This window comes from Spermophilus citellus (assembly GCF_964194105.1).
Source record: "Spermophilus citellus genome assembly, chromosome: 4".
NCBI lineage: Eukaryota > Metazoa > Chordata > Mammalia > Rodentia > Sciuridae > Spermophilus > Spermophilus citellus.
The window spans coordinates 41,308,103-41,333,482 of NC_138185.1; the positions used below are offsets into that span (position 1 = coordinate 41,308,103).

Genomic DNA, 25,380 nt, shown 5'->3' on the forward strand with positions numbered 1-25,380 from the left:
TTCCTATGTTATATTATAGCTTTGTTTATCCCTTTAAACAAAAAGAGCTGTGTGTTGATTAAGCTCACTTTATAGAATTTCAGAAGCTTCCTGTATATTTTGAGAGTTTATTTTTCCAAATTCGACAATTCCTTTGTTTTTTTTTCCTACCAAAACAAAGCAACCCAATAGGTATTTGTTAAATTTAGCCCATCTTAAAAGTGAGTATTCCTTCCTCATCTCTCATAAATCTTCCATAGTATTTATATTTTTCATTTATATAAACTTTTTATATTTCTTGTTGAACTTTTAAAAATATATTATTATTATCATCATATATATTTTTTAAAAACTCAGCAGCAATACTATTGAAGTGCCAGAGCTATTTTTGTTTCTTCATTGCTATTTTTATCCTCTCCTTGGAAAATTATATGTTAATACCCTTTATATTTCTAATAGAATACTCATTTTTTTCTTATTTATTTATAATTGTCCTTTACATGTTGTGGCTATTGCTTTTTCATCTTTAGTTCACAGATGGGAAGGAACACAGAGATTATCCTATCCCACCTATTTGTTCTGCAAATGAAGAAACTAAAGACAGATGACTTTTCCATTTTTGCATAGAAATTTAGTGGATAATCAAGATTAAAATAGTTTTCTTGGGTTCTTATTTTAGGTTTCTTTCCCAACCACTTGCCTCCTTGCCTCTACTTTTTCTCTTCCTCCTCTTAAAAAAAACCCATAATGTCACTTCATATGATTCAAAGTAAAAATAGATTGGTTGCCTACCTAAACAGATTAAGAACTGCTAGCTCCCAAATCTGATCTTAATTTGTGATATCTCCTCTGGATCCTAGGATTTTTAAGTAAATGTCTCCACTTGGGTATCTTATCGTCCTCTCCAATCTAACCTTTCAAAACTGAGCTTTTAATATCTGATTCCCCATCTGCGATTCTTTGTCTTCCTCTTCTGAGCAAATGGTATTTCTGTTGTCCTTGATGGTCAAATCCCAATTGTTGAAGTTGTCTTTGACTTTTCTCATTATATCAAACTCTCAGTCTAACTTATCACCAAGCCCTATTAGTCTGATTTCAAAATATATTCAAATGTGGCCACATCTCCCGTCTCCTCTACTCCCACCTCAGTCAAAACCACCTTTCACATCAACTATTGCCATACTCACCTGATTGATTCTCCAACTTCATTTGGAGGGAAGTTTTGCTTTTTTTTTTTTTTTTAACCACAACCAGAGTGATTTTTCTACAAAATAAGAATTTTTTAATTCTCCTCAAAATGGTCCAGTGACTTCCAGTCTCATGTAGAATATAATCGCAGTCTATATGATGGGACACACAATCTTGACCTGCACCCTGCTTTTTTGACAGTTTTTCCCCCTCCTGACACCAGTTTCCTTTAATCCACTCATATAATTTTTGTGACAAAAAGCAAAGATAAGCATACTCCTGACACCTCCTACTCCTTTACCTGAAATGCTTGCCTCTACACATCCTCAAATATAAGCTCTATGACTGCAAGGATCTTTTCTCTTTGACTGCTGTGTCCTCAGGACCTACAAGAGTATTTAACACTCAGAGTATGCACAATACATCATTGTTGAGTGAGTGAACCATACTTACCATCAATTATTTTTTAGTTGTGTTGCAAAGGGTATTTTGAGACGTTTTATGTTCCTTATAGAACTGGTCCAATTCCTAGAGCTAAGGTGATAACTGTTCAGATATCACATCACAGGATTAGAATAAAAAATTCCTTGCTGTGTCACTCTTCCACCTTTCTCCTTCTTCCCAACCACTCTCTTGTCATCCTCATCTCTTTTCTGCTTCTTGAGCATGCCAAGGGCTAATCTAAGACTTTGGGCCATTTTATAGGAGGTGACCCCTGCAGGGAAACATCTGTTCCTAAATGTTTGTGTAACTGATTCCTCACTCAGGTCTCAGTTTGAAGTTCCCCTCCTAGGTGAACCCTTCCTCAATCATTCAAGCTAAAGAACTTTTCCTTCTCCATATTGCACCACACTGTTTTATTAAGACCCTACCACCATATTGTCAAAGGCTCACATTATGGGACACATAATGGGTACTCACAAAATATTTGGAGGGAGAATAAATGTCATTAATCTAGTCACTGAAGATCATAAGACTTTTGCCTCCATGACAGCCTCAGCCACATGGTGCTGAAATGATATATTTGTGAGTCTGTCTCCTACATTCTGAGACAGGAATAATGTTGTATTCATAGTTTACTTCCCATCATCTCCCACAACTTCTGGCACCTATTGGTATTCCATAGATGTCTCCTAAGCTAACATGGAAAGGCCCTAGGCTTCTTCACCAAGTTCATATCACTTGAGTGATGGAGAATATGAATCACAGAAAGTAAAATACTAAAAATATTAAAAATTGAATATTATGAAATGACCAGGGGAAGCCCTCTGAGGAAGAGTACAAAGGAGAGTTAAGATGTAGAGAAATTAAGTGCCTAGAATTAGCTGTCAAAGAAATATAACAGTGAGACCATCAATTCATGTTCTAGTTCAGAGAAACACCAAGCTTCTGTTGCTAGAAATTTACATGCCTCCTTTTTTCCTTAGGATAAAAAATAATGTTACTGATGTGCTGTGTTAATAGCTCCTGTGACTGAATCATCTATTTTTTTTAATGCCTAAACATACTCTTTACACTGTAGCTATTCCAAACTTTCCTCCATTTTCTCTTTGATTAGTCTCCAAATCCTCTCTCCTTGAAAGTGGTCCTGTCTCCCATTTTCCAGAGAAAATGAAGGTCATCAAAGGCAAATACACCAAGATGGAAATTATCTTTTCCATCAAAATTGACTTTAACCAGACATATGCTCCTTCCTCAACTCGTTTCTTAACATCTTTCCAAGAACTAACCTTCATATTGCATCTGAGTTCCTTTGTATTTTTTATCATTCAAAACTCTCTCCTCAATTATTTCCAATTTTCCAGCATTGTGCATATTTCTTTCCCTTGGGACTTCAAGCATATACAAATCTTTATTGTCTTGAAAGCCAATGGTTACTATTATTGCCTCCCCACTTCAAGCCACCATGTTTTCCTTTGTGGCTGAGTTTCCTGTATTTATGACTTATTTTCTCTATTCCTTCATTATCTAGTCATTCCATTATCAATTACAAAGTCTTACTCTTGCTTCAGGTCTCTGCTGTGTTGATATTAGACCTTCTGCTCTTTGGCTTAAAAAGTCTTCCTTGAGGATATTTTTCATTTTCATCTCTTCAGTAGAACAATAAATCAAATTCCAAGATCACTGACACATTCTGAGGGCCAGACACTGTCTCAGCATCACTCATCAACTACTTTAATGAGTCATAGAAGTAGGCCACAGGATTCATTGGTTAACTGTTGAGTCAAATACTGTCTTACAAGAATGCAAAGAGAACTGAAATTTGGAAAATTGAAAAGAAGCAAGCTAACTTAGGGTATTATTTAAAATAATATAGATTATTTTAAATAATGCAAAGGATGGTACAAGGGCAACCAGCAGAATTTCATCTGAGTAGCTGTGCTGATGGAAGTGATGGCTAAGCTGAGACCTGTCGAGTGAGCAGCATTGAGTTAGCTGCCTTGGGGTGGGGATAGGCTGAATGTTGTGGAAGGGGCAGCCCATGCAGAGGACGCTGACAATCACCTTCATTCACCCGCTGCGTACTTGAGTCTACTAACACATCACCAAGATGACTAATAGCCTTTCTTTAAGTTTTATTTTAAATTTGCAAATAATTTTACACATTTAAGGGTTACAATGGAGTGTTTTAATACACGTATACAATGGGTAATGATCATATCAGGATAATTAGCATATCCATTGCCACATTTGTCATCTATTTATACTGAGAATATTCAAAATCCTCTTTTAGGTATTTTGAAATATACAACATACTGTTATTAATTCTAGTCACCCTACAGTACTATAGACACACTGATTCCTGTTATCGAACTGTAAATTTATTCCTATTGACCAACCGCATCCTATTCCCCTTCTCTGCTACGCTCCCTGGTTACTGGTAACCACTATTCTACTCTGTATTTCTATGAGATCAACTGTTTCAGATTCTAAATGTGAGTGAGATCACACAGTTTTTTTTCTTTCTGTGCCTGCCTTATTTTATTTACTATTCTCCTGGCTTACCCATGTTGCCACAAATGACAGGATTTCATTCTTTTCTTTTTTTAAGGCTTAATACTACTCCATTGTATATATACCACATTTTCTTTATCCACTCATCCACTGATGGATAATTGATTTCATTTTCTTGAATTATGAATAGTGCTATAAGAACATGTGTCTCTTTGACACATTAATTTCCTTATAATCAGTATTTCTTGAAAAACTTATTTCATTTAACACTTTGGGTACTTTCAGGATATTAAAGAGAACTCCGGGCTTAGGAGACTTAGTTTGGTATTTCCTCTGCTAAGCCATGTACTAAACAATTGCTCGTGGTACATCTGAACAGGCAGAGCAAGTCCTGGGGTAGGGCAGATACAGAGGGGAAGGGAAGGTGAGCCTCAACACCCTTGTATTCCATCTAGTTCTGATAAACATAACTCGACCATACACACACTATGTGGACAGTCACACACATTAGGACTTTTTCTGACATGTGTCTTCTACTAGTGCCTCTTGTATATAGTACTCAAACAGCAGGAGCAACTAACCTCCACATATAAATAATTTAAGGTAAGAAAAAAGAGTATTTCTTGCTCACTTCACAATCCCAACTAGTTCTGAGTGGGGGAAGGAGAAACTGCTCCACACAGTCTCATATATCTTATAATTGTGCCTTTCTTAAGACCTTGGGTTCTAAAATGTAACCAGTTCCTGGGTCAGAAGCAGTAGCATCACCTGGTAACTCAAACGTGCAAATTGCCAGGTCCCCCAAAGACTGGCTGAATAGCAGCCTCTGGGATAAGATGCAGAAATGTGTTTTTATAAACTGTCCAGGTGGTTCCAATGCTCAGTCAAGTTTGAGAACCCCTGCCCAGGGCCTGGCAGAGGACAGCAGGCAGGGAACATGGAGTCCATACCAGAGCGTGTTTAAGGTGCCGTTCCCAGAAGTAGCACTTCTCTCTTCTGATCCCAGTCCATTGGCTGCTGCGCTGTCATGAGTCCTTGCCTAACTACTTAAGAAGCTGAGAAATTGCCCAGTTCTGTGCACAGCAAGAAAAGTGCTTCCATCCTGTTTTTCCTACTTTTAGTCTCTCTGCCTTAAATTCATTCTCCCTCAGCAGTCAGACTAACCTTCCTAAAGTGCTAGTCTGATATGCTGTGTACCAACTGAAACTTTCAGGGGTATCACAGGCTTTTAAATGGCATTCCTATTCCTCTAGGGCTTGTCCCTGTTGCTTCTCTGGCTTCATAGTTTGACACCCCCCCACACACACACACTCACACATGCTGAGCTCTAAACTCCATCCATCCTGAACTACTACAATGACAACTGGCTGATCCTTTGTTGGGCTATGTACCCTCTGCTCTGGAACTTTGTGCTTGCTGTTCCTCCCATGATTCTTCTGGCCACTGCCAATCATCTTTCAAGGCTCAGCCAGTATGTAATATTTTGTTCAGAAAATATCTCCCTGAAACCACTTCTTAATTCTACCCATTCCCCTAAAATTGGTTAGATACCCTCTACATCCCAGAATAATTCTTAATCCCTTTGAATTTTAGTTACACAAGTCTTTATAGGCCAGAGACTTAATCTTATACATATATTCTTTCTCTGTTAGCCATAGTTTGGCATGGGGTAGATACCCAGTGAATCTCTGCTAGGTAATGAATGCGGAATGACTTAATAGACACTTGGGCTCAGAGGCTACTGATAGAGGAGGACATTGATTGTATCATACTTTGACTAAAATTCATTATTAAGTCTACCAACTTCACTCTGCCTTAGTAAACTACTGGACCTTAACTGCAGCCAAGACCTTTGACACTGACTATAAGACCGATACCATGAATAGGTGGGACTGGGGGAAGGAATCCCTTCCCATCACCAGAAAATCAACCCAAAGCCCAGCTCTGGTTGGTCTGTCCACCTTTTTCACAAACAAAAGTCTATTTTCCTTCCATATTAATTTACATACATAATTTACATAATTAGTAGGAAAATAAGGAAGTACAGTACTTGAAATGTAATCAAATTACATTGTTTAGAAAACAGAAAAATGAAGTTTACTGATGTTGGTAGGTTAACAAAGCTGTCTCAGTAGCTTAATCATCCACTGGATGAATCAGTCCTCTATTCCTGTCAACGCTTCTGCCATGACTCATTCTGGTGGGCTAATTTCTAATCAAAAGTGATAAGCTGGGAGGACGTTCACTTAAATTATGACAACACCCTTCACAGGGATGAAAATAAGTATTATCCTCAGCAAGTTGCAATAATTCATGTGCATAGAATAGGAGCAGCAAAACTGTCTTCCCCAGTCTGCCCCTTGCCCAAGACTTCAATGATCTCATGATCCCATTCTGTCCTGGATCTTCTTCATCAGCTATTGCCTTCCCTCCAGCTGTGCTGATTATCCCCTCAGAATAACAGCATACTGCTTCTACTCCCATCCTAAAAAACACATTCACACAGCTTCTGTGTATGGTAAGTTCTCCGAAAATGATATGTAGACAGGAGAGCAATGGGTTTACTGAAGAATAAAGCATACAGATGCCAAAGGGAAGCAGAGGTATGCAGTGAGATACAGGTGGTGTCACCTGTTCAGCATTTAACAGCCAATGGGAGACCCAAGCCTGAAACCAGACAAATCTGGCTCCAGAACCCAGGAGCATCACTTCTGCCTGTGTTCTCTGTATCTTTCCCTGACATGATGGGTAATGAGTTTGGTCAATACTGAAATACCTTCTTATAACTGTTTATAAAGGGCCAAATACACCACTAAGTGCCCAAAGTGCCTCATTCTATATATCACTTACCTATGAGGTAGCTGGGTTTTTATAGGGGGGGGGGTTGTTTTATTAGGACCCTGTATCACATTGAGGTTCAATAACACAACCATAATTGGCCAGTAAGTAGCAGAATCAAAATGCACAGCTCAAATTCATGCTTTCCACCATGATTTGACAATCCTTTATATTGAGTTAGATTGTATGATTATAAAAATGGATGAATCTAACAAGCTATAGGAAATTATTTATAAGAAGTTGTAGATTAAATGAATGAATGAATAAAGTGCTTTTCCAAATTTTCTGTCTGGAATTACAGGTATTATAATCTTTGGCAAAAAGAAGAGTCATGTTATGTTTAAGTGGTGCACTTAATTATATGCAGTGGTGAGTTTTATTGTGGCACATTGGTACATGCATATTACATAATTCCACCAATTTTACTCTTCAATACCTCCTCTTACACTCCCCTCCTGCCTCCCCCAATACCCTTCTATTTTTCAAGAGTCATGTTATTTAGATAATGCTGTTTTCAAGGTTTCATTTTTTTAATGTTGCTATAGCTTTGTGCTACAAATACAATTTTTTTGTAGTTGATACATTACACATACATACTAGAAGAGGTGTAGGAATCTTTTAAGTTGCATTTTTAGTGAGAAACAGTCAGTAAGCAGATGACTCTCAAGCTTCCATGTGGACAATGATGACCAAGGCAGTTTATTAAAATGCAGAATATCAGGTCCTACCAACCACAGATTCCTATCCAATGCTATTAAGAAGTTGGAAGTCTGTATTTTGTAATCATTCTGAGTCCAATGCAGATATGAGTTGCTTTAGAAGAAATTAGGTGGATCAGTAAGGCTATTATTTCACTAATTAGCTTCTTTGAAAAATCTCGAAACACATAGCTTTTCTAAAGGGTAAAATAACTACCAGAATAAAACTATCTGTCCATTATTTTCTATAATGGCTTGTAAACTGTATGATAATACTCAAGACCCCAAATATGATGCATGCATCTGTCAACTTAGCTTAATTGAATCCGGGTAGACAGAACATTAAAGTTATTTAAAACTTGATATTGATTTTTAGGAGAAAGGCTACTGATGATTCATTTTGCATATTCAACATGTTTATGTTATCCCAGAAGTTTAATTTTTCTATTAATAATGTGTGCTAGTAAAATTGAGAGACCTTCAATTGTATGAGAGAAAGAAAATCTCAGAACAGAGAGCTCCATATAAGGGACAGTGCTTTAGTATGTCCCTCCTAAAGCAGATCTTGGATCCAGATGGTTTACCTGGAAGACATTCTCAGGAAACATAAGTGAGGGAGTGCAGCAGATAATAGGAAGACTATCCCTGTGAGCAGTGGCAGCTCAGTTCCACTGAGGACCCTTTAATGAACCAGGTAGAACACACCTCAGAGTTGCCTCATCGTGGATAGGGAAATCGGGGTGTGAGCCAATGACTCCCTTTCCTCATTGGTGGAAGAGCAAATGATTCTCAGTTGTTCATGTGCTCAGGATGCCTGGGCTGTCCTCTCCACTGGCTAAACAAACTACCCTGATGATACTAATGGACACAGAGAGATGCAAGAATTACGGGCATTGAGAGGAAAACTCTCAGTATAAGAATACTGTCATGCAGCCACACAGGGGCTCAGAGGTGGGCCCAGAGGTGAGATGGCCTAGACATCAACAATACCTACTCCACAAAACGAGGAGAGTTGGGTGTCTTAATGTTGCCATTGATGAACAGCAGTTTTAAAACATGTCTTCCTTAAGAATTAAGACCACAGCTAGAGCTAATCATGAAGATTTGTGTCTTGAATTCATACTACTAGTGTGGTCCCTAGAAATCTCAGGAAATGTAATTTAAGTGATCTGGAATTGGTAATGCTGTCCAGTCACTAAAAAGTAAATGCAAATCCTGTGTGTAAACTTGGCTTCAATCCAGCAGTTGTGAAACAATTGATGGTTCAATTCATCTGGACTCCAGCCCCCACCCCATACTATGTGAAGAAGTGGAGGAAAAGTGTCTTCAAGTCCATAAAACACAGTAGTAACAACGTAGCCACAAAATTGATACATCCTTTCTTTTACAGAATTTAAATTCACATTACATTTCTAAAAAGAAAGTATTCCTTTCCTTTCTTCCAAGGCATGTGCTTGTATACACATGCACACAAGCCACCGCATATTTGTCTCTTAAAAATGAAGTCTACAACAAAAGGAATTCAGGAAGAGGGCGGAGGGATGGGAAAAGGAGAGAACAGTGACCAAATCTAACCAAACTTTCGTATGTGCATGCACAGATGTGGCATGCTGGGTTCCAGCATTGGATGTATCCACAGGACGCTAATTAAAAAAAAAAAAAAAGTAAACTGTAAATGGATTGAAGAGGAATCAGTGGAGTGGAGAGAGCGAAGCTGGGGTGAGGGGAGTGCTGGGAGACAGAATCAGGAGCTGGTTGCTTTCCATGCTTTTGTGATTATGTCAGGGTGTATCCTGGTATTGTATATAACTAAGAAGAACTTTTAAAGAGAGAAAAACAATAATGAAGGATACATCCTGCTATATGAAAACTGTCATCTTTCTTTCTCCAAGGTTTACAATGACACCAAAACAATGCTCTATTGAAAAGAGCTAAGTAGTAAGCAGATTATATGCAACAAAACCTGAAAGCTGAAATTGAAGGGAAAATTTTGTATAATACTTCCCATATGCCCAAAGGAAGATCAGGGCAAAGGAGATGTTCCTGTCTCTTGCAGCATTTTGAATTTTCAAACTTTTTTTTAACAAGGAAAAATCTCTCTCTAATTCTATAAAAAGAAAGAAATGAAGCCTGTTGAGTTTTTCCCCCCTTTTAAAAAGCCTGGTTTTCAGGCTTTTATTTGACAATCACATATGGATTGGTCTATGCTTTTTCACTTTATTCTTTTAGAAAAGCATTGTGTCCTGTGATCAATAAATCAAAATTGGATTGCCTCCTCCTCAAAGGTGAATTGTTATCTTACTGAAGAGGTTATGTGACAGGATCTCTAGTTTGGTAAAAATACATGAACAAAAAAGAAGGATTAAGATTTCGTTGGCTGAAAGGAAAATTCTGGATGCTATTTTTTTTTTTCTGTTATGGGGAGAGTTTCCTGAATTGTCTCCTAGAACAAGAGATTAAATGTCAAGAGATAAAGCAGGCGCGGGGCCCATTATTTAGTACTGCCAGAGCCCATTCTCTCATCCAAAATGCTGTTTTCACACAGAGAATGAAATCAGCTTGACAACTACTAGAAGTATCCATGACAGTCTGAGAGGCAAAAGCCCAAACAGAGGGCTAAGCATCCCTTCATTGTCAAAATCCTAGAGCAAGTAAAGATTCATGACTGTGGGAGAGACCAGGGTACCTGAAGACATGCAATCAAGACAAAATCAAAATCCAGCTTAGAAGTTGATCAAGCTCAAAGGAACAGACCAGTTAAGATGCTCAACACTACAGGGTTCTGGGAGGGCAGTGAGCAGCCCAGGACGGTCAGTTCTGAGAGGGGCTGGTCCTGGGTCCTGGACAGGTCGAGAGCATCACAGATCCTTCTGCTCCGTATTGACAACCACCTTTATTCCTGGGTCTTCAGACCCTCGGTTTTTCCAAGGAAGCCATAAAGCCTCATTTGTAGTATCTGTTTCCTGGCACAGTGGTACGAGTTCTACAGTGACATTAACCTAGCTTTCCAGGGTGTACAGAGTGAAACTTATTTTAAAAAGCAGAAGCAAACCACCCAGATTTAATCCTAACCTGACAGAGAGTTGGGGTCTATGTGATGCAGCCCTGTGGAGGGGAGAATGTCGGTGCACCACTGTGGACCATATCTACTACTGCAGTCCACAGAGACATTCCTAATATGACAGGACCTTACCCTCCTCATTGTGAATCAGTTTAAACTTGACTGTATTTCCCCTACTACATCTTGGAGACATGAAAGGCATTTGAATCCACTGCTGTCAAAAGGATTAGAATTGACCAGGTAGGTCTATGAAAGAATTGGGGGAGGGGCACTATCTCCCAGATTTTAACCCCATTTCATCTGCTTCTGCAGGGCCATCCATCTCCCCACTGTCACTAGTGTGGGCTGATAGTGGAGCTGGGAGAATTTTTGGTCTCAGCCTCATCACTGGGTGGTCTGGGGCAGCTGGGATACTTCTCTAGGGTCCAGGGTTCACACTTGTCCATGTGCTTGGTTGAACTGAAAAATAGTCAAGGGAAGAAAAATATTTCTCAAGGAAAGCATTCTTATTCAGACAAAGAAAGACAACATGAACACTGGTTCATAAGATTATAATCTAAAACAGAGAGGAAGGCCTTGGCAAACATAATTCCTCACAGGTAACTGAATTCTCTTTAGAGAAAGCCTTCTAAGAAAAATTTGTTATGTGCTTAGTGAATGTGGCTTAGATAGTGTTTCAGAGGTGTGTGTGTGTGTGTGTGTGTGTGCATGCATGTGTATACATTTAAGTGTTTGCTCTGGTGGTGCTAAAACTGTCAGAAGTCATACAAATGGTTAAATTCAAAGAAATTGAAAGATTAAGATCCCAGTATCTGTGATGGGACTTTGTGATGAGAAGCTGTGTGAACAGCGGGCTTCAGTTTAATACCAGGTGTGTTTGAAAATGTCTCCTAGTAGGAAAAATTCTATCATTTTTCTTTGAAGCTGAAAGAATTGGTGTTGAGGGGCTGTGACCAAAGATGGAATTAGCTTTAGCAGAACTGAACACACTTACTTCCAGTTCAGGGCCCCCAGACAGCCTTCCTCTAGTGCTTCTCTGAACCTGCATGTTATTCCACAGATGCAGTTTTCTTTCTGGGTATAGATTTGTAGTGCCTTGATCGTGGATTCGGTAATGTGCTAGGTTTTATTAAATGTTTGTAACAAATTACGCTGTTTAGGAAAGATATAATATAAAAAAAGGGCAAAAATCAAATGGAAACAAGAGCATAATTAAAAAGGAAGATAATTAAATTATCTCTGATTGAAGAGCTTTAGCTGTAATCATTCAGGGTCTCAACCCAAGCAGCAGAGGTGCCTTCTTTACAGAGCCATGAGTGTGTATATAGTTTCTGAGGATTTAGTTTTGGTTATTTCTATCAGTAAATTCTTCTCTTATGAAAGAGTTCATGTAAAGAACCATTGAAAAGACCAAAGTTGTCCCCTGTGCGACTCCTTATGTAGTAAAGCCCTATTAGGGTAAAAGAATCAAGAGACTACTCTTGTTAAAAAAAAAAAAAAAAAAAAAAAATCTCTGTTCCCCAGGACCCTGCTGTGCATAGATTTTGCTGGTTGCAGTAAAGAAACAAAAGCCACAAAGGGTGTGTGATGGTGTGGGGGGAGGGGGGAGTTTTAAAGACACCCAATTTGTATTATTCCTGCTGTAAAGACCCTGATCTGAGAGGAGCTCTGGCAGCCCCCAGCAGAGAAGGCCTCCTTACAGTCCTCATTCCTGCCAAGCCCTGGGGATGGGGGATACATAATGAGGCTGAGTGAGATGCTTAATTGGGGCCTGGAAAAGGGAAAGAAAAAAACCCATGTGTGGGAGGTGATCAGAATCCAGCTCAGGGAAGCCAAACGTGACAATACCTGGGAGGGCTTCAGGGGTCATGACCACTTACAGAGAGGCCAACACTACCTTTATACTTCCAGGGAGGGAGGACAACATAGTATGGAGGACAAGGAGGGGTACAAAGGGCCAGGCCCAAGGGGATCTGGTTGAAGATGTTAAGAACTGAGTTCTCCAGATACTTTATAAGCAGGAGGTCTTTCTACTTATCTAAATGGTTGGCATGGGTGTGAAACAGTTGAAAATGTCTTCTAGCTTGAACTTTATCCCCCATGGCCTAAGGTTTTTTTTTACCTCCCACAGAAAAGAGGGCTCACTGTGCTTTGTGCCTCTGCAGCTCACAGCACACCCCTCCACCCCCCAGTCAATTGGTTGATGACTTCCTCTCTGGGCTAGCTGGTGATCTCCAGGAGGGCAGCGGTGTGCCTCACACATTGTGTGTCTCCACACAGGATAGGCTCTGAAATATCTGGTGGACTTTTTATTCTTTTCTCCTTCAATATTGGGTTTCCCTGTAGAGAAGAATCGACTGCCATTCTGACAAAAACTCAAGCATTTCCCAGCCATTCTAAAAAGGGACCAGAGGAAAGCCTGTCGTCTGATTAAAGAATTTATTCATATTGGGGTCTCGTGCCCACCCCTCACTACCATCCTGCCTTTCATCTTCTAAGGGGAGCTTTGGGTTTTGATTAGGGTAGAATATTCCCAATTGATACATGAAGAGGTGTGCTGCCCTGGAAAGGGTCTTTTGTAGAAACACACAGATTTTCCACAAGTATGTCAGCTTCATCATTCATTATCTTGTAAAGGTCGGGCGAATGTCGGAGGAAAAGACCACCAAGAGACTGTCTCATGCAACAGCAAAGGGTTTATTGGGGGTCCAGCATGCTGGGGCTCAGAGCTCACTTGAATAGAGCAGAGAGCCCCGAGTACAACTTAAGCAGAGCTTATATACATTTCTTGGAAAGGGCAGGGACTTTGCATACAGCATAGCAAATCATCGCACACCGCGGGAAAATCAAATAACAACTCTAAAACATGATTAGCACTTTCACTGGCGGGAACAGGTCAGGTAGGGATGATTGGTCAGTACAAAGAAAGGTGTACATTTGAACTGATTGGTCTGAGCCCTGAGGTGTGTACGTGCTGAACTGCACGGTTTCTGGGAGGGGGTGTTTTCGTAGAGCAGCCAGATAGTCAGAGGAGATTTCAACATACATCTAGTGGGCATTTCCGGGAATTGTTTTTAACTTCTACAGGAGTTTCAGGTTCCAGGAAAACAGAACTTAATCTTAAATCTTATCCTTTACATTCCAATCTCTTTTAACCTTTCAATCTGATAGGGCAACGGGAGTCACAGAAGTCTACAGTGTTTGTCCAAATGACAGAGGTACAGTGGTCAAGTAGCAGCTTTATTTATTTTATTTTTTTTAGAGAATTTTTTATTTTTTTTTAATATTTATTTTTTATTTCTTGGCGGACACAACATCTTTGTTGGTATGTGGTGCTGAGGATCGAACCCGGGCCGCACGCATGCCAGGCAAGCGCGCTACCGCTTGAGCCACATCCCCAGCCCCTCAAGTAGCAGCTTTAGAACTGAGACTTTTGGAGGCAAAATGGCCGAACAACAAATGGTTTAAAATTTCATTGTACTTTTGTCCCAAAGACCACGGACTAAGTGTAAATGAAGTGTATCAGTTTGCTTGGGTTACCATGATTAATACTATAGATTGACTAGCTTAAACAACAAGAATTGGTTTCTCAGTTCTGGAGTTTGGAAATCCAAGATCAAAGTGCTAGTTGATTTGCTTTCTGCTAGGGCCTACTCCCTGTTTCATAGGCAGTTTGCTTTCTCACTTGGTCCTGAGAGAGAGAGAGAGAAAGAGAGAGAGAGAGAGAGAGAGAGAGAACGAACATGCCCCGTTATGGTCCCATCCATATGGTCCCATTTAACTTCATTTTCATAACGGCCTTAAGTACCATAACATTGGAGGTTGGGGCTTCAACATATGAATGTGGGGACAGGGAACAAACATTCAATCTATTAAATCCATTCAAAAAATACTCTTGACATGGGAGGTTGAGGCAGGATCACAAGTTCAAGGCTAGTCTTAGCAATTTAGCAAGACCTGTCTTAAGAAGGGCTAGGGAAGTAACTCAGTGATAGAATACCCCTGGTTTAATCTCCAGTTTTATTTTCTTTTGTTTTGTTTGGCAGGGTGGGGGATGGGGGGGCGAGGGTATTCTTGAAACCAACTGTTGGCAAAGGCCAGGGACATGTGACATCCATAGCAATAACCAGAATCAAGAATGCACAATTGATACTGGGCTTAAGGTGGTGTCACATTTCAAAACCTCACTCGCCTCCAAAAATAACAACATGAAGAAAGAGAGGCAAAAAGAAAACATCAACGAAAGTACAGTTATCAAACAAAAGAAAGGGCTGGTAACCAGCAAAGGAAAGGCACTTTCCAGAAATGAAAAAGGAATGAACCTCGTATTGTCCCAACCCATTTCCTATCTTTGCAGGCTCAGAAATAATCCTTAATAAGTCACCACTTACTTCTTCAACTAGTAGAGGAGCAGCCCAGGGGAATTTCCCAAGAGTATAAATTCAGCCATGAACACCTTTTATTCCTCCTTTCCCCAGAGAGACAGGAAAACCTGGCTCTCATTCTCCATTTCAGTATCTCCTACTGGGAAGAAAATGGAAAAGGAGAGGCAAACCAATAACAAATGCCTAGAACTAATTGTCTTTAACAAAAACTTCAAACACACACACACACAACCAGAAATTTCATCAAAAAGAAAACAAGAGAAAATACGTAAAGCAAGACCTTAGTGTGAGCATGAAGCAGAGGGAAGAGGTGCCACCCCAGACCCCTCCTTCCATGAAGGAACTTCTACCCTAACGCCTTCCCCCTGGAGTCTGCAGAGTTGGTCGCTTTTCAGTTTGAAAAGATGAAAGAAAAAAGCAAAAGAGAATAGAAAAGTTCCCAGACTAAGTCTTTCTCTTGAAAAGTTTGAGTCTTATATTGAATTGGGGAAAAAAAAATTCAAACCCTCAAAGAGCTCCCCTGCAAAATGACAGGCAATAGTGCAAAGTGGGGTGAACCTGGGTGACTATGAGATATGTTCCACACTTGAGAAATTCAACATATAAGTAGATGCTTGGGCTGCTTTAATCCTCCCCAAGAAAACTTCCAAAAGAAAATGCTTCCTGTAGGCAGCTCCTAGAGGACTACAGATACTGGTCAGAAGTAGGATGTACATGCCATGCTCATCACCCAAAACAAACAAACAAACAAAAAAACCCCACACATTTAAGCCATAACAGAGAAAATGCAGGAAGGAAGCAAGTAAATAAGCATGTAAAAGACAAAAATGAAAGAAAACATAACCCAAGAAAAAAGGTTAAAATTTGCTGAATTGATGATCTAATGGGCCAACCATTTTCCAAATGTCATACAGAAATCTCACCCCAAAACACAACTCTGATAAGTTAATAAATTGTCCAGTTATCTTGGCATCCCATTTTTAAAACCTGAAATATTTAATATTGATTTAATCTTAAAGAAAAATCCTAAAGACAATACAGACAAATGACAATCCAGGAGAAAATATTTGCAACATATTGCACAAAGAAGTTTAATTTTCTTAATGTATGAAGAATACTTAAAAGTTAATAAGGAAACAAAATAAACAACTGAAAAGAAAAATTAGTAAAACCAAAAACAGAGAATCAAAGAAAGAGGAAAGAAAAGTAACCTTGCTCATAATGTAATACTAATCAGAACAGGAAGAACTTATCCATTTTTCTCCCTGGAATGTTTGAGGATATTTAATGCTAGGAGACTATGGAGAAAACATTTTCATGCCCTGCTAATTGGGTCCCAGATTGCTCTCACTTTTTCAGAAGGCAAGTTTGCAACATCTATAAAATCTAAAGATGTACATATATTAGATCCAGAAATCCATAAAGAGTTTATCTTAGGGAAATGTTCACAAAATTTTGCCAAGATTTAAGCACAAGAATATTCTCTGCAGCCATTTGTAAAATAAACAGTATAGAAACATCTTCCAATCCTGTCTACCAATACTGGTCTGGTCAAAGAAAAGTATAATATATTCATATCTATGCAATAAGATAGTGATATATATTGTTGTGGAATGATCACTGATATAAATTAAATATATATTGTAAATACACATTAAAATTATTAAAATATAATAATCTATGTACTAATATTAATACTTAAAATAATGAAGTGTGTATACATTACATTTATATAGAATATGAAAAGGCCACACTGCAGAAAATATAACATGATCAGTGTTTTATGTAAATGAAGAGATGAGAGGAGCCCAGTGGAAAAGATTAGATTGTGTGCATTGTTTTTTTTCTGGAAGGCTTATAGGAAAAAAATGTAACATGAAGAGAGTTGTCCAGGGTTGTTTTTCATTAGCATTTTTCTGAGAAGTTTAAAGTTATGTATAAGTGTTTTGTTTCTTAATATCACTAGTCTTATTTAAGGATTATGCTTCGTGATTTTCTTCTATCTTTATTTGTATTTAGAAATAAATGCATGCCTTTAAAAATTGATCCATATTGCATTAAATTATAATTCATTTAAGTTAATTAAATCTTCATAAAACATGAAGATCTCCATAATAACGAATCAAAATCTGGCAAAGAAATGAAGAGGGAAGAGAGGAAGAGAGAGGAGCAAGGCAGGGGAAGGGAAAGAATAAGGATGCAGGATGGATGGGAAAAGGAGGAGAGGAAGAGTCTAGACACCCTACAATCAAAAGGTAAAAAACAGGAAAGACCTTTGAAATGCGGGATGGTGGGTTAAAAGCATCTGATTTATTCTGAGTGATTATGGTTAAAGAATTTAAATGTTTACTTTTAATGAAAAACAATACATTTTTGGCACTTACAGCCCATTTCTAATAAAAAATATAAAGACTGAAAGAAAAATAGACATATTAAAAATTTATATCTGAAATGTGATTTTTTTAATGGAAGACCAATTTACCTTTAGTAAATTGAGAGGGGTCTTTTTTAAAAGCCAGAATAAACAAGTGCAACATTATAACTTTAATATTTATCTGTTCCTCACACAGAATGTAAGAAAGCTAAGAAATACTGAAAAGCAATGTTTTCTGAGATTCTGTATAGTTTAAGAATGACTTTTTCAAGATAATTTTAAATAGTGTTGGTGACTTGATTATCAGATCAGTTTATATCATTATAACATACTGTAGCACAGAAATTCAAACCCTCTCCAAGTCCTGTGTTCACATTGACACTCTGTCCTTCCTCATTAAATTGGTTGTTGATCTCTTTTCACTTAGCTGCCCTTGGATTCTAGACCTAGATAATGAACTTGGCATGTATTGTAAAAGAAGGTCTATTTGAGCTCATCTTCCCTAACAATCAGTAGATTAAAAAGGACTAAAGTCTCTTAAGTTGTAAATTGGCATCTATGCATGTGGAATAATAGCATTCGCCCATTTGAGCTTGAGAGTTAAATGTATGTGACAAATGTCCTAAGCTCTTCCATTGTGTACCATTAGAAGTCAATGAGGTTTGGACTGTTTATGGAGCTGTGTACATTAATTAATTCAATTTCTCAAAGCTTCAGACCAAATCAGTTATTGATTAGTAGGTGATTTTAGGTAATAAGAGATTAGCACATTTATTATGTATTTACAAAACAAGCATAAATCATGCTTGTAATTTCATAGCTATAAGAAACGATGTTAGGAATGAGCCCATTAAACATACATTCAGTGGGTTTGTTAGCTACATTTCATTGGCCAAAGCAAATTTCATGGCCAAACCCAACACCAAGGGACAGTGGAGTAGACTTCCCTGAGGGTTGCAGATTGGAAGTGAACCTTCCTGAATAATAATACTAATTACAGTAATAGTGAAATCTGAACACAGGCCCTAAGCACCACACCCATCATTTCACCAGTACAACTGCATTCTGAGAAATAATTATTTGCAATTCTATTTGATGTATGGAGTTTACCATCAATACAAATCTCAGAACATCTTAAAGGATCCTTTGGTATCTTTCCGTGCTTACATATTTTAAAATCTGGCTACCTGCATTTTGTATACATCTTGGTATCTTGTGGAAAGACCTGCTTCATTTATTGCAATGTCACTGACCTACTAAAGGTTGTTATAATCAAAGGTTTGAGAAGTAATTGAAAATGGTATTAAATGTTCCAAGCTCAATTTTAGCATCTTCTATCTCCTGCTAGGAACCCTGAAATTGTTTGTGTTCCAAGCAGCAGCAATCAAAATGGGGGGAGGGTCAGGCAAACTGAAATAAATAGGCTATCGAGGCAGTTTTTGTTTTGATCAGATTCTGTTGTCCATGTCAAATGGACTCATTTCTCTGGGGCACTCAGTTGCATAGCCCAGCAGGAGAGTAGCCCGTTAGGGTAATACCCGTTCCACATGCAGGTCAGAAAAACAAATGTCTCTCATTCTCCCTTTTTTCAAATACACAACCACACTTGTGCACATATACATATGGCTATGCAAATTTACACAGCATGCCAATGCACATATTCATGGCACATGTACACATATTGTACATGTAAGATATAAAATAAAAAATACCTACAGACAGACCTTGAGTTGAAAGTGGATCTAATAGACACTGCTTCACTCTGCTTTGGGAATGTAGTAGTAGGTAGAGCTACAACTTTGATTTCTGCTCTTCTCTTTGTTTTGGATCTCATACTTGCCACTGCATCTCATGTTAATTATGTTTCATCACAGTGCAAAACCTTAGACTTCTCACACATTCCATTGGAAAATAATGAGGTTAAAAGGACAGGCATAGGGCAAACATTTTAAGAATTTAATGTTTTCTGATGGCCTTTTGGATTTTTTTTCTTTGTTTCTCCTAACTTTTCCCTTCCTCTTCACTTTTAAAAGTGTTTATCATTCTTCCTTTTCACTGAGTATCGTGTAATAAACTGACATCCTGCCTATTTGATAGAAAGTTCTCCATGCTGCCAAAGGGGGTTTCTCCATTGATTGAAGGATTTCCTGAATAAATTAGCCACAGGTTCCTCTTGATCCCATCAAAAACAAGGACCCTAAGAAGAAAGTCAAGGAAGCCATATTTAAGTAGAATTAGGCTTATTAATTTTCCTTCCATAGTAATCATTTCTTATAAAAAGTAACAATGTTTTAATTCTGATGGCATCCTATAGAAGTAAGGAGTCAAAAAATATATAGTTATTTTGCTAGTTAAAAAAAAAAAAAGTGAAGGCTTTAACATGCTCTGAGATTTGGTAGAAGTCATTTTAAAAAATCCAGTGAAGAGCCAAACTATCCTCTTTAGAAATATGCCTGTATATCTATCTGTATCTTGCTCATTTTCAATTGGGTACTCTCTTTTTATGTTATATTTATTTCTTTAGGTATTCTGTGAAAGAGGCCATTGCACTTTCTTATGTTGCGTTTTGATGAATTTAAGATTGCTAATTTTAATGTTTTACAGGTTGCCAGAGTTTTCCTTAATGGTTAGTGTTTTTTTTTTTTTTTGTTCTGAAAAGAAATGTTTGTCCAATGATGCACAGATCTTTATCTATGTTACATTTACAATTAGTTCTTAAGTCTACCTGGAACTTATTTTTGAGTAGTGGAAATTATTCCTTCAGTGTAAATCTACTGATAAGTTTTCTTTTTTCCTGAAATATTTTTTTCTTTATTTCAAATTCAAATTTGATGAGTTTTTTGTTTTTGTTTGTTTGTTTTTGGTGGGGGGAAGTTATAGAGTTTTAATTTCTTTTAGTACTTAAAATATTCTATTGTATTGTCTCTGAATTCCATTATTTTGTTACAAAATTATCAACAACCCTTATGTTGCTATTTTAAAGTTAATGAGTATTTTTCACTAGATAATTTGAATTTCACCCTTGGTTTTCAACAATTTTTATGATGATTTGCCCAAGTGAGGTTTGTTTTGTGTTAATTTTGCTTAGTGTTATAAAACCCTTGAAACAGTGATCTGATGTTACATCATCCATTAATTTTGTCATTATCTCTTAAAATACTGCATTTGACCCATTACAAAAAGGATAAATACTATTTCTTATATCTGTTTTTTACCTGTATTTTAGGCTTTGCATTATCTTTCAGTTTCCTAATCCCCTCTTCAACTGTGTCTACCTACTATCAAATCCCCCTATTAAATGATATTTTTTTCAGTTCTAGAATTTTCTTCTGGCATAATAGGGCCCAGTTCTCTGATAAACTTCTTTGCTATTAAAATTTTTCAATTTGGCATCCAGTTTCTTATACACATTAATCTTATTTTAGTTGTGTCTAAAAATCTGAATGTCTGATATGTGTCTCTATGTTGTCTTTTTATTCTCAGTTTTCAGTGATTTGTTCTTGCACAAAAATGCCAGGTATTTTTTTATTGATGCAGGACATTTTGTTTGAAAAACCATAGGCATAACTTGAGGCTTGAAGTTTTTGTTTTTGTTTTGTTTTCTTATTTACCAGAGTACCGCTTTGTTGGTGGACCCTGGTCTTTAATTTTTGCCTCCCCTAAACCTCAAAAACATTTGGAAGCTGTCTTCAGTTTGTTGACATAGGTAGAATGTCAGCTACCCTTTGTATCTCTGAGTTTGTTCTGTATTTATGGTTCTCTGGTGCCTTAAAAGAATTGTTTTTAATAATCTGTCCAGCATTTCTAGCTTTTCACGGTAAGAGGGTTATTCTGAAACATGACAGTCAACCTTAAGCAGAAATCTTTCTCACTGTAATTCTAATTTGCATTTCATTCACTGTTAGCAAAGGGAATCATCTTTTCACATGTTTATAAGCCATTATTACTTCTTTTATGAATTGCCTAGCAAGCCTCTTACACATTTTCCTATTAGTTTATTTCTATTTTTAGAAGCTCATATTGTTGCTATTATTAACCCCTTGCCTATGATAAAACACAAATATTAATATTTAATTTGTAACTTAAAAAATATTCCTTGTGGTATTTTTGAATCCAAAAGCTTATTATGGTTGGGCTCGGTGGTGCTTGCCTGTAAACCCAGTGGCTTGGGAGGCTGGGATAGGAGGATCTCAAGTTCAAAGCCAGCCTCAGCAAAAAAGCAAAGTGCTAAACAATTCAATCAATGAGACCCTGTCTCTAAATAAAATACAAAAAGGGCTGGGGATGTGGCTCAATGGTCGAGTGCCCCTGAGTTCAAATCCCTGCTACCTCCCCACCCCTACCAAAAAAAAAAAAAAAAAACTTATTACTTTTATGAAATAAAATATTCCCATTTTTCCCTTATTCTATGTTTTGAGTCAGATATAGCACAGCCTATATCTATCAGTATATATCTATATCTATCAGTATATTCTGTAATTATGTGTAAAAGGGTGTGTTGATGCCAATTCTAGTGTTAACAAGTTCAGCTGGATGTTTTAAGTTTTGTTTTCCTTTTCCCAACCTCATCCTCAGGGACTAAATGGAAAGAACTCATGGACAGCTATTTTCATGTAATCCTTCAAGGGCTTTAGGAGTTATATTCTCTTTCTCATATTATCATTTTCTTGATTTATATAATCTCATATTGTTGATGTTACTCTATTCTATGTCTCTGAATACATACATGTTTACTTCACAGTTTCCTTTACACTCAATGTAAAAATCTATTGGGCATTTCCACTTAAATCATCTTTGACTTTAGACCTCAAATCTAAAATTATTTTCTTTGTCTTTTCCCACTGAGCAGCTATTTTGTCTTCAATTTCTGACCTCCCTACCATCCATCCACCTGGGCAAGGAGCTCAGTCACTTTTGAGTCAAACCTCTTGATTGTGAGCTCCAGTTACTCATTACCAAGAGCACACATTTTCCATAATGAAAAGATTGAAAAGGTTATAAACTGAATCTTTCCCATCCTTGCATCATTCTCACCAGCAGGCACACCACATTTAACATTATCTCTGCTCTTGTATTCACATAATGAAAATGAATTTAACCTTCTGTTTAAAAGAAGTATGAAAATAATAATAATGTAAAGTAACTATTTTTCTAGGGTTTTACTTCCATCTGTATTTGCCAATATCCTTATTCTTTAAGTTAGGAAAACATAATAGATATTGTTAACTAAAAAGTAAGAGACAATTGTCCTTTTGAATATATGGAAAAATCTTCATAATATTAAAACACGTCCTGTCACTTCTAAGAACGGCTATATCTTCTGGCACAGTAAATGGATGCACATACTTTTGAAGTTGATAGAGAATGATCAGAACTTCTGATTGGATACTCCACAATCCACAATGGCAACAGCTAAGGTCTCTAGGGAGGCAATAAGTCATTCATTTGTTGGAACAATAACAACAACAATGAAAATCCTTCAGTGTCAGGAGAAAGAATTCTTCAGTTTTCAGGCATGCCTAAGGCAAAAGAGGCTTTTGGGTTTTTTTTTTTGTTTGTTTGTTTTGTTTTTCTTTCTAATCAAAGGTTAAATGATGCACACATAGAGAGTATCCTAAATTTAAATTGAACATTGAGCTGATTAAACCACTTTTTTTTCTTTGATGCTACCCGATTTCTGATTTAATAAATTGTGTGTCTGTATGTTTGCGATTCTCTCACAAATTAAAAAGAACTTGGAAGATGGCTTTAAAGTATTCTAGCAACTCAACCCACTATTTCCTCCTTTAACCTTCTCTGCAAAAGAAGCTGAATCCCAGGAGTATTTTTAAATTTAAGAGGGCAATGGAGGGTGACAGAACAATTGGCAGTCAGGCTGTTATAGTTCTCTATTAATCAGGGACTATCTTATTCCCCTCTTTCAGTTCAAGGCACGGACACACCTATAGAGTCTGTGAAAAGTCAAGGCTCCAGTGACTCAGAAAACACTACAGGTCCTGATGGTAAGTTTCTGAGCTTTCTGAGCTCAGATTATACATGTGGTATGTTTTCTGTGTGATCTGGGATTAAGGGAGCTCTCTGTTCTATGAATCAACATATTCAATGAGAACAAAGTAAATTTCAAAAGCCATATATTACTAGAAAATAATAAAAAATAATGGCAGCCCCCTTTTTTCTTTTTACCACTAACTGTTTTACAACAGCACATGACTTGGTTTAAACATACCTTGCAATACTAAGGCCACCAATGGGTAATGCCACAGCTGGACCCGGTCCTTCATAGAAACATCACTCACTTCTGTAGAAGGTGCTTGCTTTGTAGTTACCCAGGCCTCACTTGGCATCCAGATGAGCCCTTGAGCTTATCCAGATGAGCTCTTGGACCATCCCTGTTAAACTCACTATATCACAACAGATTCCTTTGCCAAAAACACAGTGACTCTTTAAGGGCACCTTAAAAATTTACAAAAACCATCCTTTATTCGCATGTAGTTTTGAAGGCATCTGTGTTGATCCGTATTTTGTCACTGCGACAAACACCTGAGCTGAGCAACCTTGAGGAGGAAAGATTTATTTTGGTCATGGTTTCAGAGGTTTTAGTCCTTGGCTGGCTGGTTCCATTGCTTTGGGCCCAAGGTAAGGAAGAGCATCCTGGCAGAAACGCATCATGAAGGAATGCTGTTCAGCTCATGGCAGCTGGAAAACAAAGTGAAAGGAAGAGATCTGTACAAAATATAGTCCCTAAGGGGCATGCCCCTAATAGCCTACTTCCTCCAACAGTGCCCCATCTCCCTGTAGTTTCCGCCACCTCCCAGTAGTCCATTCAGCTATGGATGGATTACTCCACTGATGAGAATAACCTTCATGATTCAATCGCTTTCCAAAAAGTTCACCTCTAAACATTGCTATGTTGGGGACCAATGCATGTGTCACTGGGGGGACACTTCATATCCAAACCACAATCACATCTAAAGATTCTGAGCCCAGATACACCCCCACGGCCCACCATTCCACTCTCAATTCCTCTGAGATAACTTTTTTAGATTCCACATGAGTGAGATCATGTGGAACTTGTCTTTCTGTTCCTGGCTTATTTCACTTTGATGTAATGGTCTCCATTTTATACACGGTGTCACAAATGACAGGGTTTCATTCTTTTTTATGGCTGAGTAGTATCCTGTTGTGTACACATATCACATTTTCATCAGATGATGGACACTTCTATTTCTTAGCTATTGTAAATAGTGTTGTAATGAACATGAAAGTACAGATGTCTCTTTTTAAAAATTTTTTTTGGTCATTATAGATGGACAAAATGCCTTTGTTTATTTTTATGTGGTGCTGAGGATTAAATCCAGTGCCTCATACCAGCTAGGCAAACACTCTGTCACTAAGATATAGCCCCAGTCCAAAGATGTCTCTTTAACATACAAATTTCATTTCCTTTGAATATATACCCAGTAGTGGGATTGCTGGATCATATGGTAGTTCTATCTTAAAATATTTTAGGAACTTCCATACTGGTTTTCATAATGGCTATACTAATTTATATTCCCACCAACATTGTGCAGGGGTTTCCTCTTCTCCACATCCTCTCCAGAATTTGTTATCCTTTAGATAACATCTATTCTTACTAGGGTGAGGTGATATCTCATTGTGTTTTTTATTTGCATTTTCCTGATTATTAACGATATTGAACATTTTTTGTATATCTGTTGGCCATGTGTGTCTTCTTTTGAGAAATGTCTATTTATACCTAGTGCCCATTTCTCATCAGTTTTGTTTTGCTGTTGAGTTTTTGGAGTTCCTTCTATATTGTAGATATCAATCCTTTGTCAGATCTATACTTTGTAAATATTTTTGCCTATCTGCAGGCTGTCTCTACGCTGTTACATTTTCAAA

The 25,380-nt window shown here is 37.7% G+C and overlaps 1 protein-coding gene across 1 annotated transcript in view; it reads left to right on the forward strand.

Annotated features, from left to right (window-relative positions):
* The window catches only part of MACROD2 (mono-ADP ribosylhydrolase 2), a 2,040,087-nt gene that overhangs the window by 1,992,746 nt on the left and 21,961 nt on the right, over positions 1 to 25,380 (forward strand). Inside the window, exon 17 of the mRNA XM_081290808.1 lies at positions 23,403 to 23,480. Within this exon, the coding sequence (XP_081146934.1) occupies positions 23,403 to 23,480 (78 nt within the window). The remainder of the gene's footprint in view (positions 1 to 23,402; positions 23,481 to 25,380) is intronic.